This window comes from Spermophilus citellus (genome assembly GCF_964194105.1).
Source record: "Spermophilus citellus genome assembly, chromosome: 17".
Taxonomy (NCBI): Eukaryota; Metazoa; Chordata; class Mammalia; order Rodentia; family Sciuridae; genus Spermophilus; species Spermophilus citellus.
Window position 1 is genome coordinate 27704763 of NC_138199.1, and position 20770 is coordinate 27725532.

The 20770-nt window shown below is 38.2% G+C and overlaps 1 protein-coding gene across 6 annotated transcripts in view; it reads left to right on the forward strand.

Annotated features, from left to right (window-relative positions):
* SMG6 (SMG6 nonsense mediated mRNA decay factor) overlaps positions 1-20770 on the forward strand; it is a 232556-nt gene that overhangs the window by 5676 nt on the left and 206110 nt on the right. For 5 of the 6 annotated variants that reach the window (XM_081270215.1, XM_081270217.1, XM_081270219.1 and 2 more), the window contains 6 exons: positions 30-222; positions 969-1079; positions 5940-6046; positions 6305-6383; positions 17637-17747; positions 18113-18325. In XM_081270215.1, coding sequence (XP_081126341.1) covers positions 30-222; positions 969-1079; positions 5940-6046; positions 6305-6383; positions 17637-17747; positions 18113-18325 — 814 coding nt within the window. The remainder of the gene's footprint in view (positions 1-29; positions 223-968; positions 1080-5939; positions 6047-6304; positions 6384-17636; positions 17748-18112; positions 18326-20770) is intronic. The other variant, XM_081270218.1, reaches the window with a different exon arrangement.

Genomic DNA, 20770 nt, shown 5'->3' on the forward strand with positions numbered 1-20770 from the left:
AGTTAGAAGTTGTATGTTTTTTCTTCCAGAGCTGAACTGCTACAGCTGTATGAGCGTTGTATTCTGTTAGATATTGAGTTCTCTGATACTCAGAATGTGGATCAGATCTTGTGGAAGAATGCTTTCTATCAGGTGATTGAGAAGTTCAGGCAGCTTCTCAAGGATCCTAATGTTGAGAACCCAGAACAGATACGGAATAGACTCCTGGAGCTTTTGGATGAGGTAACCATTATCTTTTTGTCTTTAGGGTAAAAGCTTCAGCATCGTTTTGCGGTGGGTTTTTTTTTTTTTTTTAATATTTATTTTATTTTTTAATTCTTGGCGGACACAACATCTTTGTTGGTATGTGGTGCTGAGGATCGAACCCGGGCCGCACGCATGCCAGGCGAGCGCGCTACCGCTTGAGCCACATCCCCAGCCCTTGCGGTGGGTTTTTACCACCTATGTTTTAGAGCAAAACATTGACAAAAAACTTCATGTTTTTATTTTGGGTTTACTCCCAACTTGCCCCTGTTATTTCCTTAGGATTCTAATTTGCTGACAAATGGAGTTAGTTTTGAGATTGAAAGCTTTTTGAATGCATTTACCTGGGGCAGGGGTGAGGGGAGATACACACACACACACACACACGTGTGTGTGTGTGTGTGTGTGTGTGTGTGTGTGTGTGTGTGTGTATATATATAGAGAGAGAGAGAGAGAGAGGGGTTGGGGAGAGAGAAAGAGGGAGAGAGAGAGAGAAAAGGTGGGAAAGGGGTATTTAGTTCATATCTTCAAAACCATGGAGAAGTTTATACTATGAATTTTGTTTTGTGTTCCTTTGGGGGCCACTAAATACCATATGTACCTCCCTTTACATAGGCTGTCTGAACATTTACAGAACTGTGAAAAGTCATTTGTTCCAGTTTCTGGTGGGTAGATTGGATCAGAATAAATCGATTCAACCATTTCTTGCTTTTTTCTTTTTTTAGGGTAGTGACTTCTTTGATAGTTTGCTTCAGAAGCTGCAGGTTACTTATAAGTTCAAACTGGAGGACTACATGGATGGTCTTGCCATTCGCAGCAAGCCATTACGCAAGATGGTAAGCAAGCTTGTTTATTATTCATTCTTTTTAGGAAGCATTTATGTACAGCTAGTGATGTGTTAGGGACTATGTTCAGTGTTGAGGATACAAGAAGAAAAATATAGTCCAGTGGAGGAACAGCCAGATGAAACCAACAATTGTAATGTGTTATAAAACCTATGGTAGTGGTATATTTAGAGTAGTGAATGGAAATAGAAGGAAATTGATCTTAGACTGCTGGGATCAAGGAAAGCTTCTCAGGGACTGTCAAGCTGGAGTTTGAAAGGTAGGAGGGGAAGTTTAGATAGAGGGCACAATGAGAGAGAACCAGGGATTGTTGGAAAAGTTTAAGAAGTTCAGCATGAGCTGAGCCCATGGTGGTTCACATGTGTAATTCCTGCTACTTGGGAGGCTGAGGCAGGAAGGTTGCTAGTTCAAGGCCAACTAGCATTCACGAGCCCTGGGTTCAATCCCTAGTAATACTTTTTAAAAAAGAAAAAGTTCAGTATGCTGGTGTTCTTTTTTCTTTTTGCAGTACTGGAGATGGAACCCAGGATCACTCTACCACTAAGTTACATCCCCAGCCCTTCTTGTTATTTTATTTAGAGATGGGGTCACTCTTAAGTTGCCCAGGCTAGCCTTGTACTTGCTATACCTCTGCCTCAACCTCCCAAGTAACTGGGATTATAGGCGTGTTCTGCTATGCCAGGCAGCATGTTGGTATTGGTAATGTGGAGTGGGGCTATTGTAGGAAGAAAAGCTAATAATGTGGGAAGTGACTAGGTCACAAACTCTTGTATGTCATGCTGAAGAGTTTGGATTTCATTCTAAAAGCATTGGAGAACCACTGATTGATTTTCAGATTTTAGAACCAATCATTTTGGCAAATTGGTGAGTTTAAATAGAAGTTGGGTAAAAGTAGAGGTTGGGGAGTCAGGCAGTAGGCATGGACTAAGGTAGACAGGAGTAGTGGAGGTGTAAAAGTAAAGCCACATTAGTAAGATAGGAAAAGAAAATTGAATTGGGGGCTGGGGATGTGGCTCAAGCGGTAGCGCGATCGCCTAGTGTGCGTGCGGCCCAGGTTCGATCCTCAGCACCACATACAAACGAAGATGTTGTGTCCGCCGAGAACAAAGAAAAAATAAATAAATATTAAAATTCTCTCTCTCTCTGTCCCCCTCTTTCTCTCACTCTGTCTTTAAAAAAAAAAAAAAAGAAAGAAAATTGAATTGCTGGTGATTTGGTGTTAGGGCTAAGATTAGAGAGTTATGAGGTATCTAGATTATTTTCCAGTTTGTGGCTACAAAGGAATATAGATATCAGTTTAGATAAGATATACTTAGGTGAGGTATCTAGCAGGAACTTGAAAATGAGCAAGTGAATATTTTGTCTGCTTAGAACTTAGGAGAGAGAGCTAGACTGGTAATAAAAATTCAGGGGTTAGATGCTAGGGTTGTGGCTCAGTGGTAGAGTGCTCGCCTGGCATGCATGAGGCACTGGGTTCTATCCTTAGCACCACATAAAAATAAAATAAAGGTTCTATGTCCACCTACAACTAAAAAAATATATGTGTGTGTGTGTGTGTGTGTGTGTGTGTGTGTATTTATTTATGATTCAAGGGTCATTAATGTATAGGTGGTAGTTGGAGCAGAAATTGGGATACTGGGAGGGCTGGCCAGAGGGGAGATCAAATTTCAGGGTAGGGGTGGGTAAAATTTTCAATTGCTGTAGAGTTTTCAAGTGTTAATTGCTTATAAAAAAGCATCCTTTGTATTAAATAACTTTATCAAGAGTTATTTTTGTTGGAGAGAGTGGAATCCAGGCTATCCAGGCCATAATGAAGAGAAGTGAGGCAGTAGAGATAATGAGTGGAAAATAGACCATACTTTTAAGAATCTTGGCAGCTGGCATGGTCATACATGCCTGTAATTCCAATAGCTAAGGAGGCTGAAGCAGGAGGATTGCAAGTTCAGAGTCAGCCTCAGCAACTTAGTGAGGCACTAAGCAACTTGGTGAGACCTTGTCTCTAAATAAAATGCAAAAAAAGGGCTGGGGATGTGGCTTAGTGGTTAAGCATCCCTGGGTTCAATCTTCAGGAAAAAAAAAAAAGAAATCTTGCCTATGAAGGTAAGGAAAGAAGATAGCTAAAAGAGAATATAAGGTCAAGAGAAGTTTTTGTTTAGGAACAACTAGTATTTATTAGTTAAATAAATACTCCATGCTAGTTGTCATTGTAGGCAAAGGCAGCTAATGCAGAACAAGAAAGCCATGTTCCCAGTTCTTGGAATTTAGTTTGGAGTTAAATGTAGATGTTAGGTGAATAATTATTTATGTGGTTAGTTTTGCAAAGGTTGTTGTTGGTGTATGCTAGTTTGGAGGATCATGGAGAACAGAGGAAATAACAGTTAAGGCTGAAGACCTGAGACTTTAGGCAAGTGAAGGTGTATAGGAGAAGAGGAACATTCAAGGGGGAAGGAACTATATACCTGAATATAGTAAAGTGGGAAAGATGTGGTGTGTTATGGGAATCGATTTGACTGAGGTACAGAATGTGAGTGGATAGTGATGCTAAAGAGGTGAGCAGAGGCTCAGACATTGAGCACTATGCCGAGGATGATGGAGAGACTTTGAAAGAATTGTTTTTGTACTTTGCCCCTTCATTGAGACCACAAAGTGTCTGTACTATGGTGGCATAACTGTTTTTTTGTTTTGTTTTGTTTTATCAGTTAAATCCCAGGATTCTTTGATGTTCATTCCTAGAAAGAATGTGTGAAATAGTCAGGACTTTAAGGGTATGTGACTTTCCTGAGGCATAAATTTGATGTGTTGTAGTTCTTTTTTCAGCTGGTTGAATGAACCCTCCTGAGGGGGTCAATATCTCCTTTTCAGCTTCATTGAAACTTTATTCTTTATTTTGTGATATGTTAATTTTGTGTGTGTGGTGTGGAGTGGATAAAATGCTGTGAAGTAGTGTCCTTTAGGGAGATATTTTTGGTTGGGCACATATCTTGGAATTAGTAAAGAGTCTATTTTATTGCTTTCTTAATGAATGATAGATGCCCAGCCTATCAGTGATAAAACATATTAATAGTACTCCACAAACCCTATCATGTTTAGTAAAGGGTAGTTTATTGCTTTTAGGCAAAGGGAACCTAATGCATAACAGTTTGAGGAAAGAGTATAATGATGGCAGGAAAGAAACAGAGTAGACAATTATTTTAATATTTTTTTATCGCTTTATATATTATATTTATTCCCTCAATTACCCTATAGAACATGTATTTTTACTCAGATGAAGAGATCAATTCCCAGGTGTCTCAAAAACCTCCTTGAGCTTGGCATGGTGGTGTATGCCTGTAATCCCAGCAACTCAAGGAGGCTGAGGCAGGAGGATCACAAGTTTGAGGTCAGCCTCAGCAACTTAGTGAAGTCCTGTCTCAGAATAAAAAAAGGCTAGATATGTGGCTCAGTGGTTAAGTGCCCCTGGTTCAATTCCTAGTATCCTTCCTCTTATTTCCCCTAAAAAGACTTCTTGACAGAATACACTGTTACATAGAGTCACATCATCTGACCCTCATTTTTTTTTTTTAAAGAGAAAGTGAGAGAGGAGAGAGAGAGAGAGAGAATTTTTTAATATTTATTTTTTAGTTCTCGGCGGACACAACATCTTTGTTGGTATGTGGTGCTGAGGATTGAACCCGGGCCGCACGCATGCCAGGCGAGCGCGCTACCGCTTGAGCCACATCCCCAGCCCCCATCTGACCCTCATTTCAGGGTGTGTTCTTTCATTTGCTTGGGACTTTTTAAAAAAATTTCTTTTTGGTACTAGGGGTTGAACCCAGGGCCTTGCACATGATGGATAAATAGTCTACCACTGAGCTATATGTTCCCATTTTTTTTTTTCATTTTTTATTTTTGGGTACCAGGGATTTATTTTTCATTTTTCATTTTTTATTTTTGGGTGCCAGGGATTAAACTCAGGGCCATTTGACAACTGAGCCATATCCCTAGCCCTGTTTTGTATTTTATTTAGAGACAGGGTCTCACTGAGTTGCTTAGTGCCTTGCTTTTTGCTGAGGTTGGCTTGTGATTCTCCTGTCTCAACCTCCCAGCTGCTGGGATTACAGGTGTGTGACACTGTGCCCAGCTCATTTTTTATTTTTAGACAGGGTCTCACTAAGTTGCCTAGGCCAGCCTTGAACTTTTAAATTTTGTTTAATTTTTGTAGTACTGGGATTGAATCCAGGGGCACTCTACTATTGAGTCACATCTCCAGCCCATTTTATTTTGAAAAAAAAAATATATTATATATATATTTTATATATACATATTATATATATTATATGTACATATTATATATACATTATATGTATATATTATATATATATATATATATATATATATATATTTTGTAGATGGATACAATACCTTTATTTTATTTATTTATTTTTATGTGATGCTGAGGCTCAAACTTGGTGCCTCACATGTGAGAGGCAAGTTCTCTACTACTAAGCTATAACCCCAGCCCCTGTTTGTATTTTGAGACAAGGTCTTGTTAAGTTGTTGAGACTGGCCTTGCATTTGTGATCCTCAGTCCCCCAAGTGGTTGGGATTATAGGCATGCACCACTGTGCCTAGCTGACTGGGACTTAAAATAAAAATCATACCTCTCTCTTCTGCCACTGTGTTTTCTCAGTAAATTTTGTATCACATTTTTGGCTACTTTTTAGTAGTCAAGGTTGGATTGAAAACTTTGTACTTTGTTATGGACGGACTGTGCCTTATCAATACTTCGCTGTCATTTTGACTCATTCCTATTCTTTGGGGTTAAAGTTAGTGTTTTTTGATTACTCTGCTAACTGATTATTTCTTCTAAAGGTAAAGTATGCCTTAATCAGTGCTCAGAGATGTATGATTTGCCAAGGAGATATCGCTAGGTATCGGGAGCAAGCCAATGATACGGCAAACTACGGGAAAGCACGCAGGTACTTTTACCTCTTGGTTTGTTTTTTCTCTTTTCTGTGTGGCGTTAAGTTAAGCACTATTAAGCAGTGGGCCACTTGAGCACCTTCCCATATTGGATATTCTATTGATGTGCTTTTTGTTTCCTTTAGTCATGCTTTACCTTTCCAGGGCTACATCTTGCTAATTCACCAGCTTATGCCTTAAATAGTAGGACTGTCAAGGTGAATTTGTAAAGAGTTGATATGGAGCTAGTATGTCTTACTGTTTTTCTATTCTAGTTGGTACCTGAAGGCCCAGCACATTGCTCCCAAGAATGGGCGCCCCTATAACCAGTTGGCTTTGCTGGCAGTGTATACGGTAAGAAATTGTGGATAGGGGAAGTGTTTTGCAGGCAGTTTCTTAAAATGAATTTTGATAGGTTCAGCTCCTGAGACTTCAATTCATCTGCTCACTGTAGCTCAAAGAATATCCGCTTCTGCCTCCCAACCTCAAACTCTTTTTGTTCCTCTTACTTTAAGAAGTTAAGTTGTCAAGGATCCTCACTTCAGGTGACTTCATTCAGCCATTTGCCACCACTGCACTTAAGTTCGTAAGTCCCATGCTCCAGCCAAACATCACTCTGCTTCTGACCAAAGCTTTTGCTCCAAATCTTGTCTTGTCTTGTTTCCCTTTCCTATACTGTTGATCCAGGCTGCTCATTGCAGAAGGGAAAACAAGGTTCCCTTTGTCTTTTTCTCTAAAAAGTCCTTTTTTCCCCCTCCTACATGATCTTATTCTTTTAACTTTTCACCTAAGGTCCTTTCTTAGCAGATATATTCCAGATACCCAAGTATGCCTTTCTTTTTTGGGGGGTGGGGGTACCAGGGATTGAACTCAGGGACACTCGACCACTGAGCCACATCCCCAGCCCTATTTTGTATTTTATTTAGAGACAGGGTCTTACTGAGTTGCTTAGTGCCTTGCCATTGCTGAGGCTGACTTCGAACTCGCAATCCTACTGCCTCAGCCTCCTGAGCTGTTGGGATTATAGGTGTGCACCACTGCGCCTGGTGCCCAATTATGCCTCTTGATCTTACTGACCTTCTCCAAATGTGGTTGTAGCAGAGAGAAATTGGCTTTGGCAACTGAGAGGGCTCTGGACCGGAAACTTCACGAAAGGGGGAAGATGGGGGGCCAGTGGTAGGTACTGTGAGATTCATGTATAAGAAGCAGCTCTCATACTCGTTAGCAAGGAGAAAAGTTTATTAATACCCAAATAAGTAGTATTTAAACTTCATATTTATGTTCCCCTTTATTCCATGGATTCAAAGAAATTCCTAATTCTGTTTTGAAATAGTTGATTAATGTAGTTTACTAAAACACTTCCTTCAGAATTTCTTGAATTGCCCTCTCCTCTTTCTGCCTTTATCCTATTCTCTTTGTGATGGGTGTTTGAAATTTTTTTCTACCATTCTTTATGACATTGTTTTTTTCTCCCTTTCTCCTTATCCACCTTCTCTTATTTTTCCTTCTTTCTTAATTCTGGTATCTTTTTCTAGCTTTTCTTCCTTGTAATAACTGAATTAAAATCTTCTGTTTCTTGTTAACTAGAAAATATAATTAGCCATCCGCTCTATTTAGTTCCTAGATATTTTCATCATCCTAAAAGAAATCTGTATATTTTTATTTCTCCCTGATCTTAGCTCCTAGCAACCACTAGTTGAGTTTTGTCTGTATAGATTTACCAATTCTGGATGTTTCATAAAATGTAATCATATAACATGTGACCTTTCGTGTCTTTGTATTTAGTATAAATATTTCAAAGCTCATCTAAATTGTAGCTAGCATATATTAATCATTCATTCTTTCTTTTTTTTTTCCTTTGGTATCAGTGATATTTAACCACTGAGCAATATCCCTAGCACTATTTATTTATTTAAAGAGAGAGTGAGAGAGAGATAGGGGGAGAGAGAGAGAGAGAGAATTTTAATATTTATTTTTTAGTTTTCGGCGGACACAACATCTTTGTTTGTATGTGGTGCTGAGGATCGAACCTGGGCTGCATGCATGCCAGGGGAGCGCACTACCACTTAAGCCACATCCCCAGCCCGATTTTTTTATTTTTATGTTAAAAAAATATTTATTTTTTAGTTTTAGGTGGATACAATATCTTTGATTTTACATTTACATGGTGCTGAGGATCGAACCCAGTGCCTCACGCATGATAGGCAAGTCCTCTACCACTGAGCCAAAACCTCAGCCCCTTCATTTTTAATTAAAAAAATTTTTTTAAATATACTTTTTAGGGGGCTGGGGTTATGGCTCAGTAGTAGAGTGCTCGCCTAGCACACGTGAGGCACTGGGTTTGATCCTCAGCACCTCATAAAAATAAAGGGATTGTGTCTACCTACAACTATAAACAAACAAACAAATAAATAAATAAATAAATAAGTATGCTTTTTAGTTGTAGGTGGACACATTCCCTTTATTTTATTTATTTTTTTTTACATGGTGCTGAGGATCGAACCCAGTGCCTAACATGTTCTAGGCAAATGTTCTAGGCATGTTCTAGGCACTGCCCTAGCCCTAATTTTTAAAAATTTTAAAAACTATTTTTCAATTTTGGATGGACACAATACCTTTATTTTTTAAAAAATTTTTATGTGGTTCTGGGGATTGAACCCAGTGCCTCACGCATGCTAGGCAAATGCTCTACCACTGCGCCACAACCCCAGCCCTTATTTTCATTTTGAGGGTCTCAGTAAGTTTTTAGGGCCTCACTGATTTCTTGAGGCTATCCTCAAACTTGCCATCCTCTTGCTTCAGCCTCCCTAATCACTGAGATTACAGGTGTGTTCCATCATGCCTGGCAATACTTTATTCATTTTTATGGCTGAGTTGTATTCCATTGTGTGGATATACCTAGTTCGTTATGTTTATTAATTCATTATTGATGGATGTTTGTGTTATTTTCACCTTTTAGCTAAGGTGAATTTTGCTGCTGTGATGTACAAGTATTTTAAGTGAGTATTTTTATTTTTTTTAAGTTTACCTAAGACTACTATTGCTAGATTAAATGCTAATTTTGTGCATAAATTTTTCTTTTTGAGGAACTGCAAAATTGTTTTCCATAGTAACTGTGCCATTTCTCTGCATTCTTACCAATAGTTCCCTCCCTACCCCCATTTTTTGGATTATGACTTACATAATGGAGTGTGAAGTGGTATCTCATTTGATAGGTTGGGTTTTTTCTCTATTAGGGACTTTAGAAGAATTTTTTTTTTTATTAATAGACTTGATTTGTAGTGATGATTTTAAATTTTTAGGTTAATTGAAGAGAAAGTATATTTTCCATATATACCTTCAACTCCTTCCTCTCCCCACAGTTTCTGCTACATCTTGCATTAGGGTACATTTGTTAAAATCAATGAGCCAATATTACTACTTGGTTTCGACAAGTGTATGATGACATATCTACCATTATTCTAAAGAATAATTTCGGGCTGGGGTTGTGGCTCAGTGGTAGAGTGCTTGCCTAGCACATGTGAAGCCCTGGGTTCAATCCTCAGCACACATAAAAATGAAGTAAAGATATTGTGTTCACGTAAAACTAAAAAAAAAAAATTAAAAAAAAGAATAATTTCGCTGCCCTAAAAATAACTTGTATTCCACTTATTCATCCCTCTTTAAACCACTCATTATTTTAGTCTGTAGTTTTGCCTTTTCTATAATTTCATGTAGTTGGAATCTTAACAATGTGTACCCTTTTCAATTGGCCTTTTCCAATTAGCAATATACATTTAAGTTTCTTTTTGGATCTTGTTTTGTTTTTCTTGAGTTTTTTTTTTTTTTTTTTTTTTTTTTGTAGTTTGATAGCTCAGTTCTCTTTATTGCTAATAATATTCCATTGTATGGATGTACCACAGTTTATCCATTCACCTCTTTGAAGGACATTTGGTTGCTTCCAAGTTTTGGCCAGGCAGGATGTTGCACATCTGTAGTTCCAGTGACTTGGGAGATTGAGGCAGGAAGATCACAAGTTTGAAACTAGATTGTGCAACTTATACTCTGTCTCAAAAGAAAATAAAAAAGACTGGAGATGTATCTGAGTGATAGAGTGCCCCTAGGTTCAATCCCTAGTACTGCAAAACAGAACAAAACCACCAAGTTTCAGCAGTTGTTCAAAAGCTGCTATATACATTTGTGTTCAGTTTTTTTGTGTAGATATAAGTTTTCACATCATGTGGGTAGATATGAAGGAACACAAAATTGCTAGATCATATGAGTAAGCATATGTTTAGCTTTGTAAGAAACCACCAAACTGTCTTCCAGAGTTAGGCTGTACCATTTTGTATTCCTGCTAATAGCACATGAGAGTTCTGTTGTTCCACATCATTGTGAGCATTTGGAATAAGCAGTGTTTTTTTATTTTTTATTTTTACTATCTGCACCCCCGCCCGACTGAATTCAGGGGTCTTGCCCATACTAGACAAGTACTCTACTACTGAGCTAAAACCCCAGTCTGAATTTTTTTAAAAAAATTTTTATCCTTTTTAGTTAGACATGACAGTAGGATATATTTTGACATAGTATACATACATGGATTATAACTTCCCATTTTTGTGGTTGTACATGATATGGAGTTTACTGGTTGAGTATTCATGTATGAACATAGCAATGTTATGTCCGATTCATTCTACTGTCTTTCCCATCCCCCGCCCCCCCAACCTATTATCAGTCACCATCCACATATCAGAGAAAACATTCTGCCTTTGGTTTTTAGGGGATTGGTTTATTTCACTTAGCATGATAGTCTCCAGTTCCATCCATTTACTGGCAAATGCCGTAATTTCATTCTTCTTATGGCTGAGTAAAATTCCATTGTGTATATGCACCATATTTTCTTTATCCATTCATCTGTTGAAGGGCATTTAGGTTGGTTCCATAGCTTAGCTATTGTGAATTGAGCTGTTATAAACACTGATGTGGCTGTTAGTATATTATGCAGATTTTAAGTCTTTTTTTCTGAGGAGTGGGATAATTGGACCAAATGGTGTCCAACCTGAACTTTTGCCCTTTTAATAATTGTGCAGTAGAATATCTCTCCCCTCCCCTCTTTGGGGGGTGGTGGTACCAGGGATCAAATTAAGGGCCTCACACATTCTAGCCAAGCATTCTTCTACTGAACTAAATCCCTAGCCCTTTAAATTTTTTTAAAATTTTATTTATTCATTCATCATTTTGGCAGTGCTAGGGATTGAACCCAAGGTCTGGTATATACTAGGCAAGTGCTCTAACACTGAACTACATCCCTAGCCCTTTAAAAGACAGGATCTCTATAAGTTACCCAGACTGTCCTTGAATTTGTGATCCTCCTACCTCAGCCTCCCAAGTAACTGGGATTACAGTCCTCTGCTACTGCAATTCCCTAATGAATTAGAAGTTGAACATCTTTTCATAGGCTTATTTGCTATATGCATATCTTCTTTGGTAAGCCCTTCAGATCTTTTGCCCATTTTTAAAGTTGTTTTTTTCCCCCTATTATTCAATTTTAGTAGTTTTTTGGATACTAGTCTGCTATCTGATATGTGTTTTACAGTATTTTCTCCCAGTGATTGGCAGAGCAGTTTTAAATTTTTTAAAATATTTTTTTAGTTGTCAATGGACATTTATTTTACTTATTTATATATGGTTCTGAGAATTGAACCCAGTGCTTCACACATGCTAGGCAAGCACTGTACCACTGAGCTACAACCTCAGTCCAAGTTTTAAATTTTAATGAAATACAACTTGCAAGTTTTTTCTTTATATAGATTGTGCTTTTGGTGGGTATCTAGAAGTCATCACCAAACCCATACTTTTAAGTTTCTTCCATATTCTAGGAATTGTATAATTTTACTTTTAGTTTAGGTCTACAAACTGTTTTGAGTTGATTTTTGGGATAAGTATAAGGTCTGAATATAGATTTGTTTTGCATGTGGAGATTGAGTTGTTACAGAACCATTTCTCAAAAAGGCCAATCTCCATTGAATGCTTTTGCTTCTTTGTCATTTGACTTTATTCTTAAGGGTTTATTTCTGGGCTCTCTCTTCTGTTCTTTTGATCCAAATAATCTGTTCTTGGGTCAACACCACACTGTCTTGATTATTGTAGCTTTAGAGTATATCTTTTTTTTTTTTTTTAAGGGAGGGGTCCTGGGGATTGAATGCAGGGGTGTTTTACCACTGAGCCACATCCCCAGCCCATTTTATTTTTCAGTATGATTTAGGGTTTCATTGAGTGCTTAAGACCTTGCTAACTTGCTAAGACTATCCTTGAATTTAGCGTTCTTCTGCCTCAGCCTCCCAAGTCACTGGGATTATACAGGCATATGCCACCACACCCCTCTTCAGTTTACCTTGAAGTCAGGTAGAATCAGTCTTCAACTTTGTTCTTCTTCAGTGTTGTATTGGGTATTCTTTTGCCTTTTCATATGAACTTTATTTATTTATTTTGTGGTAGAACTCAGAGATGCTTTATCCCTGAGCTATATCCATACCCTTATTTTTAAAATTTTGAGACAGGGTCTTGCTAAATTGTTGAGGCTGGCCTTGAACTTGTGATTCTCCTTCCTTAGCTTCCCTAGATACTGTGATTATAGGCATGTGTTACCACACCCAGTTTCCCATGTAAACTTTAGAATAAATTTGTTGATATCCCCAAATCTAGTGAGTACAAAGTGTTGTTGCATTGTGGTTTTAATTTGCATTTCCCTAGTGACTAATGACGTGCATCTTTTCATGTTTGTCGCTTGGAGAGTGTCTGTTCAAGCTCATTGGAAATAATTTAAGAAAAATTTTTTTAGTAGTGGTAAAATATACATAACAAAAAAATTATTTGTCTTGCCCTTTTCTATCCTTTTTGTTGTTGTTTATTTGTATCAGGTGCTAGGAATTGAACTCAAGGCCTCCCATTTATGAGGCAAACACTCAACCTCTGAGCTGTATCCTGGCTCTTACCCCTATCTATCTATCTATCTATCTATCTATCTATCTATCTATCTATCTATCTATTTTTGTGGTGCTGGGGGTCAACCCAGGATCTCACACATATTAGCAAGCATTGTACCACTGAGCTGTATCCCCTTTTGAAATGTAGTACTTCAGTATTGTCAAGTACATTCATATTTTTGTGCCACCAGTTTCTAGAACTCTCTTCATCTTGCAAAACCACAACTGTGTATATCTGTTAAACAACATCTCCTCATCCTCCCACATCCCATCCCCTAGCAACCAGCTTCCTATTTTCTGAGTTTTTCTATTGTAGATACCTTGTATAAGTGGACTCATACAGTATATGTCTTCTTCAAATTAACTTACTGAACTTAGCAAAAGTTCTCAAGGTTCATCCATGTTGTAACATGTCAGAATTTCCTCCTTTTTAAACTGAGGAGTATTCCTTTGTATGTGAATACCACATTTTGTACAGTAGTACCCTCTGTTATCCTTGAGGCATATGTTCCTAGATCTTCAGTGGATGCTGAAACTGCAGACTGTATTGAACCCTTAGATGTATGTACCATGTTTTTTTTTTTCCTACACATAGATACCTATATTAAAAGTTTAATTGTAACTCACACTAAGAAATTAACAGCTTTAACAAATGATAAAGTAGAATAATTGCAACAACATGTGTACTAAAAAGAGATTTCACCTTGCTATTTACATGACATGTAATTTAAAATTTATGAGTTAGTTATTTCTGGAATGGATTACTCTATATTCATTCTCTGTCATTGAATATTTGGGTTGCGTCTCTACATTTTGGCTAAGGTGAATAATGCTCTGATTAACATGGGTGTACAAATTTCTCTTTGAGACCCTGCTTTCAGTTATTTTGGGTAGGGTTCTAGGATTAGAATTACTAGATTATATGGTCATATTTAATTTTTGGGGGGGTTACTGAGGATTGAGCCCAGGGGTGTTTAATGAGCTACATTAGTACTCCTATGTATTTTTATTTTGAAACAGTATCTAGCTCTGTTGCCCAGGTTGGCCTTGAACTTGTGAGCCTCTTGCCTCAGCCTCCTGGGTCTCTGGGATTACAGGCATGTGCCACCATGTCCAGTTCTTTCTTTCTTTTCTTTCTTTTTTTTTTTTTTTTTTTTTGGTACTGGGGTTGCTTAACCACTGGGCCACATCTCCAGCCCATTTTTAAGATTTATTTTTGAGATAGGGTCTCACTAAGTTGCTTAGACCCTTGCTAAGTTGCTGAGGCTGGCTTTGAATTTTCCATTCTCCTGCCTTAGCCTCCTAAGCCATTTGGATTATAGGCAATGTGCCACTGTGCCTAGCTGGTTTCAATTAAAAAAATTTTTTTTAGATGTTATGGACCTTTGTTTTATTCATTTGTTTATATGCAGTGCTGAGAATCAAACCCAGGGCCTCACACATGTTAGGCAAGTGCTCTTACCAGTGAGCCATAACTCCAGCCTCGCTATTTTCAATTTTTAAAGAAATAATTATGTGGTTTCTTAAAACAGTGGCACCATTTGAAATTCCTACCAACAGTGCACAAGAGTTCCAGTTTCTCTGCTTTTCCAACACTTAATTATTTTCTATTTTTTTATTTAATTTATTTATGTATGTGGTGCTGGAATCAAACCCACTGCTTCACACATGCTAGGCAAGCACTGTACCAATGAGCCACAACCCTAGCCCTATTTTTTTTTTTTTTTTTTTTTTTGGTGGGGAGAGTATTGGGGATTGAACTCAGGGGCACTTGACTACTGAGCCACATCCTCAGCCCTGTTTTGTATTTTATTTAGAGAACCTCACTGAGTGAGAACCTCACTGAGTTGCTTAGTATCTTGCTTTTGCTGAGGCTGGCTTTGAACTTGCAATCTTCCTGTCTCAACCTCCCCAGCTGCTGGGATTACAGGTGTTTGCCACTGCACCTGGCTTATTTTCTGATAGTAGTTGTTCAAATAGGTGTGAAGTGTTATTGAATTGTGGTTTTGATTTGCATTTCCATAATGTTGAAATTTGTTGTTGAGATAGGGTCTCAGTATGTTGCTCAGGCTGACCTGAAACTCCTGGATTCAAGTATTTCTCTCTCCTCAATCCTCCCAAGTAGCTGGGACTGCGAATCAAACCCAGGGCTTCACACATGGGAGGCAAATGCTCTATCCTTGAGCAATCTCCCCAAACCCTAATTATGTTATTTTTTCCTTATGCTATTTCAAAAGGAATTATTTTCTTAATTTCCTTTTCAGATTATTCATTGTGATAGCATATTAGATTTTGTGTGTGATCTTACAACAACTTTGCTGAATTCCCTCAATGGCTTTTTGACATTCTAATTAAATTGATATTTTTTTCTTTGATAGCCCTCTGTTCTAGATTAGCTTGCCTTTCAAGTTCTTTTTCTGTTTCTCTTCTTTTGTCTCCTCTCATCCTAGTTGTCTATTAACATTTCCCCAACTTTTCTGTATCCTCCTGTCAGTCATTTAGTGAATTGGGTATTTATTGAGAATATGCTATGTACAGAACTTTGTGAAATGATGTGAGTGGTAAAATATATGATTTGGGTTTTGCTCTGAAAAAAGCTTTGTTGAGAAGACAGGTGAGGTGTATAGACAGTAATACAAATTAGACTTGGTAAAATATGTAATTGATTGTTAGATGTTCCATTATTTGGTGTTCCACTAAGAAAAATGTTGCAAATTAAAATAACACATAATGGTAGATATTGATTGTAAGTTATATCACAATTTCAGAAATGTTTGAATATGAAAAAATATAATAGATAAAATACAGTTTGAAATCAAGTGAGTGATATAAGTAGAGATTAGTATGAATTGGAATAATATTAAGATAGCTACTGCTTAATTGGCTACAATGGTGGGCCAGATGGTCTGTTAAACTCTATATATTATGAAAAGGTAATCTTTCTAGAAGCCATATTTGTGTAAATATCTCCAGTTTACAAATAAGGAAACCTCTCTGGAACTAGATTAATTTCATACCTAATAAGTGATAGGACTAGATTCAGACTCAGGTGGTTGACGTTAGAAATAAGTATACATGCTGGATGAATACAGATGAGAGTTTTAAAGAATGATAACAGAAAATATTGAAACTATATATGAAGTAATAGAGTAAAACCTTTTGAATATCCTTCCCCTTTGTTTCGGTGATTTTTGGTGTTTTTCCTTCTTTATGATCCTTTTCCTTCTCTCCCCTCCTCTCTTTTTCTTCCATGTTGCCATGTACCTTGTACATGCTAGAGAAGTTCTTTACCACCGAGCTATACCCCTAGCTCTCCAGCAACTACTGGCCCCCTCCACCTTTTAAATTTTATTTATTTATTTGAGGTGCTAGGGATTGAACCCAGGGCCGTGTGCTTTCCAGGCAAGCATTCTACCACTTGGCCTACATCTCCAGCTTCCCTGACCTTTCAAGATGGGGTATTGCTATATTGTTCAGGCAGTTCTCTTCCTTTAGACTGTGTGTGTGCCACCATGCCCAGCTTCCTTTACTTTTCCATATTAATTGCTTTTAAAGTGGTCTCGGAGTGTTTATTTGCTGAATTCATTGAATAATATTCATAAAATATTTACCCAATTGTTTATTTAAAAAAATTATAACAATGATAGCATCATTAATTACAGCTAAATGTAAGTCACGTGATCAGCACATCACAGATACTGTCTAAACCTGAGGATACTGCTCTGTGGGTGGTATTATTCCCATTTTAAAGGTGAGGATATGGGAGTTCAGGAAGATTATTATGTAACTTTTCCAAAATCTCTAAATCAACTCCTGATGAGTCAGTTGAACTCAGGTTTGTCTGGCCCCTAATTTCATTAGACCATACTTACTCTGGTAACAGTAGGAAATTTAAAGTGAATTGAACATTCTTTTTTTTAAAATATTTTTTAGTTGTAGTTGGACACAGTACCTTTATTTTATTTTTATGTGGTGCTGAGGATCAAACCCAGGGCCTCACACGTGCTAGGTGAGCACTCTGCCGCTGAGCCACAACCCCAGACCTGAACATTTTTTCTCTAAGAACAAAATAAAATGATGTTCATATTTTGAGACAGACATTCTATCTTTCTGTCTGAGTGGGGACTGAACCCAGGTGTATTTTACCACTGAGCTATATCCCCAGTCTTTTTTTTTAAGTATTTATTTTTTAGTTATATGTGGACACAATATCTTTATTTTATGCTGAGTATCGAACCTAGTGACTCATGCATGCTAGGCGAGCACTCTTTTTTTAATATTCACTTTGAGATATGATGTTGATAAGTTGCTGAGGACTTCAGCTGCTCAAGTGGCTATGATTATAGGTGTGTGTCACTGTGCCCAACTATTTTTTTGTTCTTTTCTCCCTCATATGAGTACTTGGTTCTTGGAGGTCCTCTGCCTGTAAGATATTGTTCTGTGTTGTGCAAGAAGAGACCCCTGTGTAATTGCCGTGGATAGCATTATGTGTCTCCCATGGATAGCATTCTGATTTTCTTACTAGAATTCCTGATAGCTTGGGGACAGGCTGAGAGAGATTGTAAAGTTTCCTAGGTTGGTATGTTGTGTTGGCATTGGGAAGAATACTGGGTGACTGAGTGTCTCTGGCCTCTTTGTACAGAGGAGGAAACTTGATGCTGTGTATTACTACATGCGCAGTTTAGCTGCCAGCAACCCTATCCTGACTGCCAAGGAGAGTCTTATGAGCTTGTTTGAAGAGACCAAACGAAAGGTAAGTGGAGATGTAGAGAATCATTTGTTCCTAGGAAAATGCATTTCCCTTTGTGTCTCTTCATTCTCAGGGGAATGACTAGTAATATCCTCAAGTGGTTGCATCAGGCTGTGCTAGTGGTAATCAGTCAGCTGCTGCACAGAGTGAAAGCTATCAGGGGCCCTTGGGTGGTGTACGTGTTCCAAAGCGTTGAGTTCATAGAATTTAAACTTCTGTGACAAAGCAGATGATACTCTGCTACTTTGATATTGTATTATACTCTTTACTTTTTTATAGTTTTTAGGCAACAAATATAGGTGAGGGCTCCGCTCTTAGTAGATGAGTTCCAGGAGAGCCTGAGCTTGGTGTGTCTGTCTGCCCTATAGGCAGAACAGATGGAAAAGAAGCAACACGAAGAATTTGAACTGAGCCCCGATCAATGGCGAAAAGGAAAGAAATCTACTCTCCGGCATGTTGGAGATGACACCACTCGCCTGGAGATCTGGATTCATCCCTCTCATCCCAGGTCCTCTCAGGGCACTGAGTCTGGGAAGGATTCTGAGCAGGAGAATGGGCTGGGCAGCCTGAGTCCCAGTGATGTAAGTAAGAGTGATGCAGTAAGCAAAACTAGCTCTGTTAAACCCCAGGGCAGTGCTGGGTGGGGCGGCACAGCATGGAGTGGGGTGCACTGGGGTGGGGCCAAGTCAGGCAGCTCATATAACTATGAAGCATTCTATAGATGATTCCCACTCTTTGCGGGGCACACCAATCACTTAAGGCTCCCTTATGTCTACTTCCTTCCCATTTACAGGTCTTTTATCTTTACTGCTTTCTTCTCTCACCACTATGTGGCACTGTAGAATTTAGTAAACGTAGGATTAGAACTTCGTTGCTTTCAGTTGTGCATCACTGATGTCATGTTAAGATTCTTTGGGAGTTTGTACCTTTTCTTTTGGCAATGGGGTTTGAACCCAGGGGAATTCTGCTATGGAGCTATTCCCTCAGCACTTTTTATTTTTTATTTTTAGAACAGGTTGGTAAGTTGCCCGAATTGGCCTTGAACTTCCACTCCTCCTTTCTCAGCCTCCCAAGTACATGGAATTATAGGCATGTGCCATTGTACTGAGCTGACTTTGTATTTAATTTTTTTCTCTCTTGCTTGACTTTACATTTAGAAAATTAACTGAAGCAGCATGGGTATGTTGGTTAGTCTAGTTTGTCATCAGCCTTTTAGGCTGATCTATCCTATTCTTATAACTCTTGGGCTGGGTTTTGGTTTTCTCAAAGCCAGGAGAAATGACAGTAGGAAATCACAGGCTTGTATAGAAGGTTTCTTTTTTTCTTTTTTTCAATAAATAATTATTAAATACTTGCAGTGTGCCAGGCATTAAAGATGCAGTGAATAAGTTCTCCCCTTGCTCTCAAGGTGAGCATTCTAGTGAAGAACACAGAAGAGTGAACAGGCAGAGCAAAGGAAATAGCATTTGCAAAGACCTGAAGTTAGGAAGAGAGAGCACTGGATTTGGAAAAGTGTAACCTGGTTCATTGTGCCTTGAGATTAATCCATTGGAGATGTGAAAAGGACTTGAAGCAAGAAATGGCTTTGGAGATGGAGAAAAGTGAACAGATATAAGAATTGAACAGATATATTAATAAGGGAGATCAGGGAGAGAAGAGTTAAGAATAACACTAGCCATGTGCTGTGGCACATTCCTGTAATTTTCGTGGCTTGGGAGGCTGAGACAGAAGGATTATCAATTCAAAGCCAGCCTCAGCAATGGCAAGGCACTAAGTAATCAGTGAGAACGTGTATCTAAATAAAATTCAAAATAGGGCTGAGGATATGGCTCAGTGATCAAGTGCCCCTGAATTCAATCCCTAGTAACCACCCCCCCTAAAAAAAAAAAAAAAAAAAAAAGAATAACACTAGGTTTATAGTTTGGAAACTAGATAGATGATGGTCCATTCCCTGAAATAGGGAATAAAGGTGGAGCTGGTCTCAATAGAAAGATGATGAGTTTAATTTTAGACCTGTTTTTTTATCATTCCTGTGGACCCTGCAGTAGAGATATTCAGAAGCTAACAGGTATCTGAAATTGAGAGCTAATTAAGCCAGAGATGAAGATTTTTGAACGTTTCTTTTTGTAGATGATAATGAAACCATGAGAGTTGACTTGTTATTAGAATTAAAGAACATAGAATGAAAAATAAGTTGAAGATATGAGAAAGAAGACCTTGCATAGGATTGGAAGGGAATAAGATCTAGAGTACAGGTGAAGAGATTAGCTTGACAGAGGGCAAGAGATCCTGCTTTCTTATGCTTGAGGGAAAGGATGAATTTGGGATTAATCTAGGGATGCAGGTAAATTTGTGGGCATTTTGGGAGAAAGATAAGAGAGGGCCTTTTGTTTTTTATTTTCTCTTTGAAGTTGGAGGCATGTTTTTCTAAGAATGAGTCAAAAGTGGTGGGATAGGAGGGTTTTTTCCTTTGGATATTTTTTGGGTGTTTGTGTTGAGGGTACTGGAGATCGAGCCCAGGGGTTCTCTACCACTGAGCTATATTTCCAACCCTTTTTTTTTTTCTTTTTATTTGGAGAGAGGATCTTGCTAAATTGCTGAGGCCTACCTCAAACTTTCGATACTCTGGCCTTAGCCGCCTAAGATGCCAGGATTACAGATGGGTACCACTGTGCCTAACTCCTTTGGGGTTTAATTTGTTTTTATGTTTTTTTGTTTGTTTGTTTGGTGCTGGGGATCGAACCCAGGGCCTTGTGCATGCAAGGCAAGCACTCTACCAACTGAGCTATATCCTCAGCCCCCTTTGGAGTTTAATTTAAAATCCCTGTTTGTCTTCCTTTATCTTTCTTAGTTTTTAGCTGTTTTGTGAATGACTTGGAAAGCAGTCATTACTTATAAATTAAACTACCACTTCCTATATACTACAGAATGCTTGGAGCCCCATATTCGTGTGTTATAGAAGCATGTTGGAGTTGCTGCTGTGGTAGAATCTCTTACTGCTTCCCTCTCCTAGTTTAGATAGTACT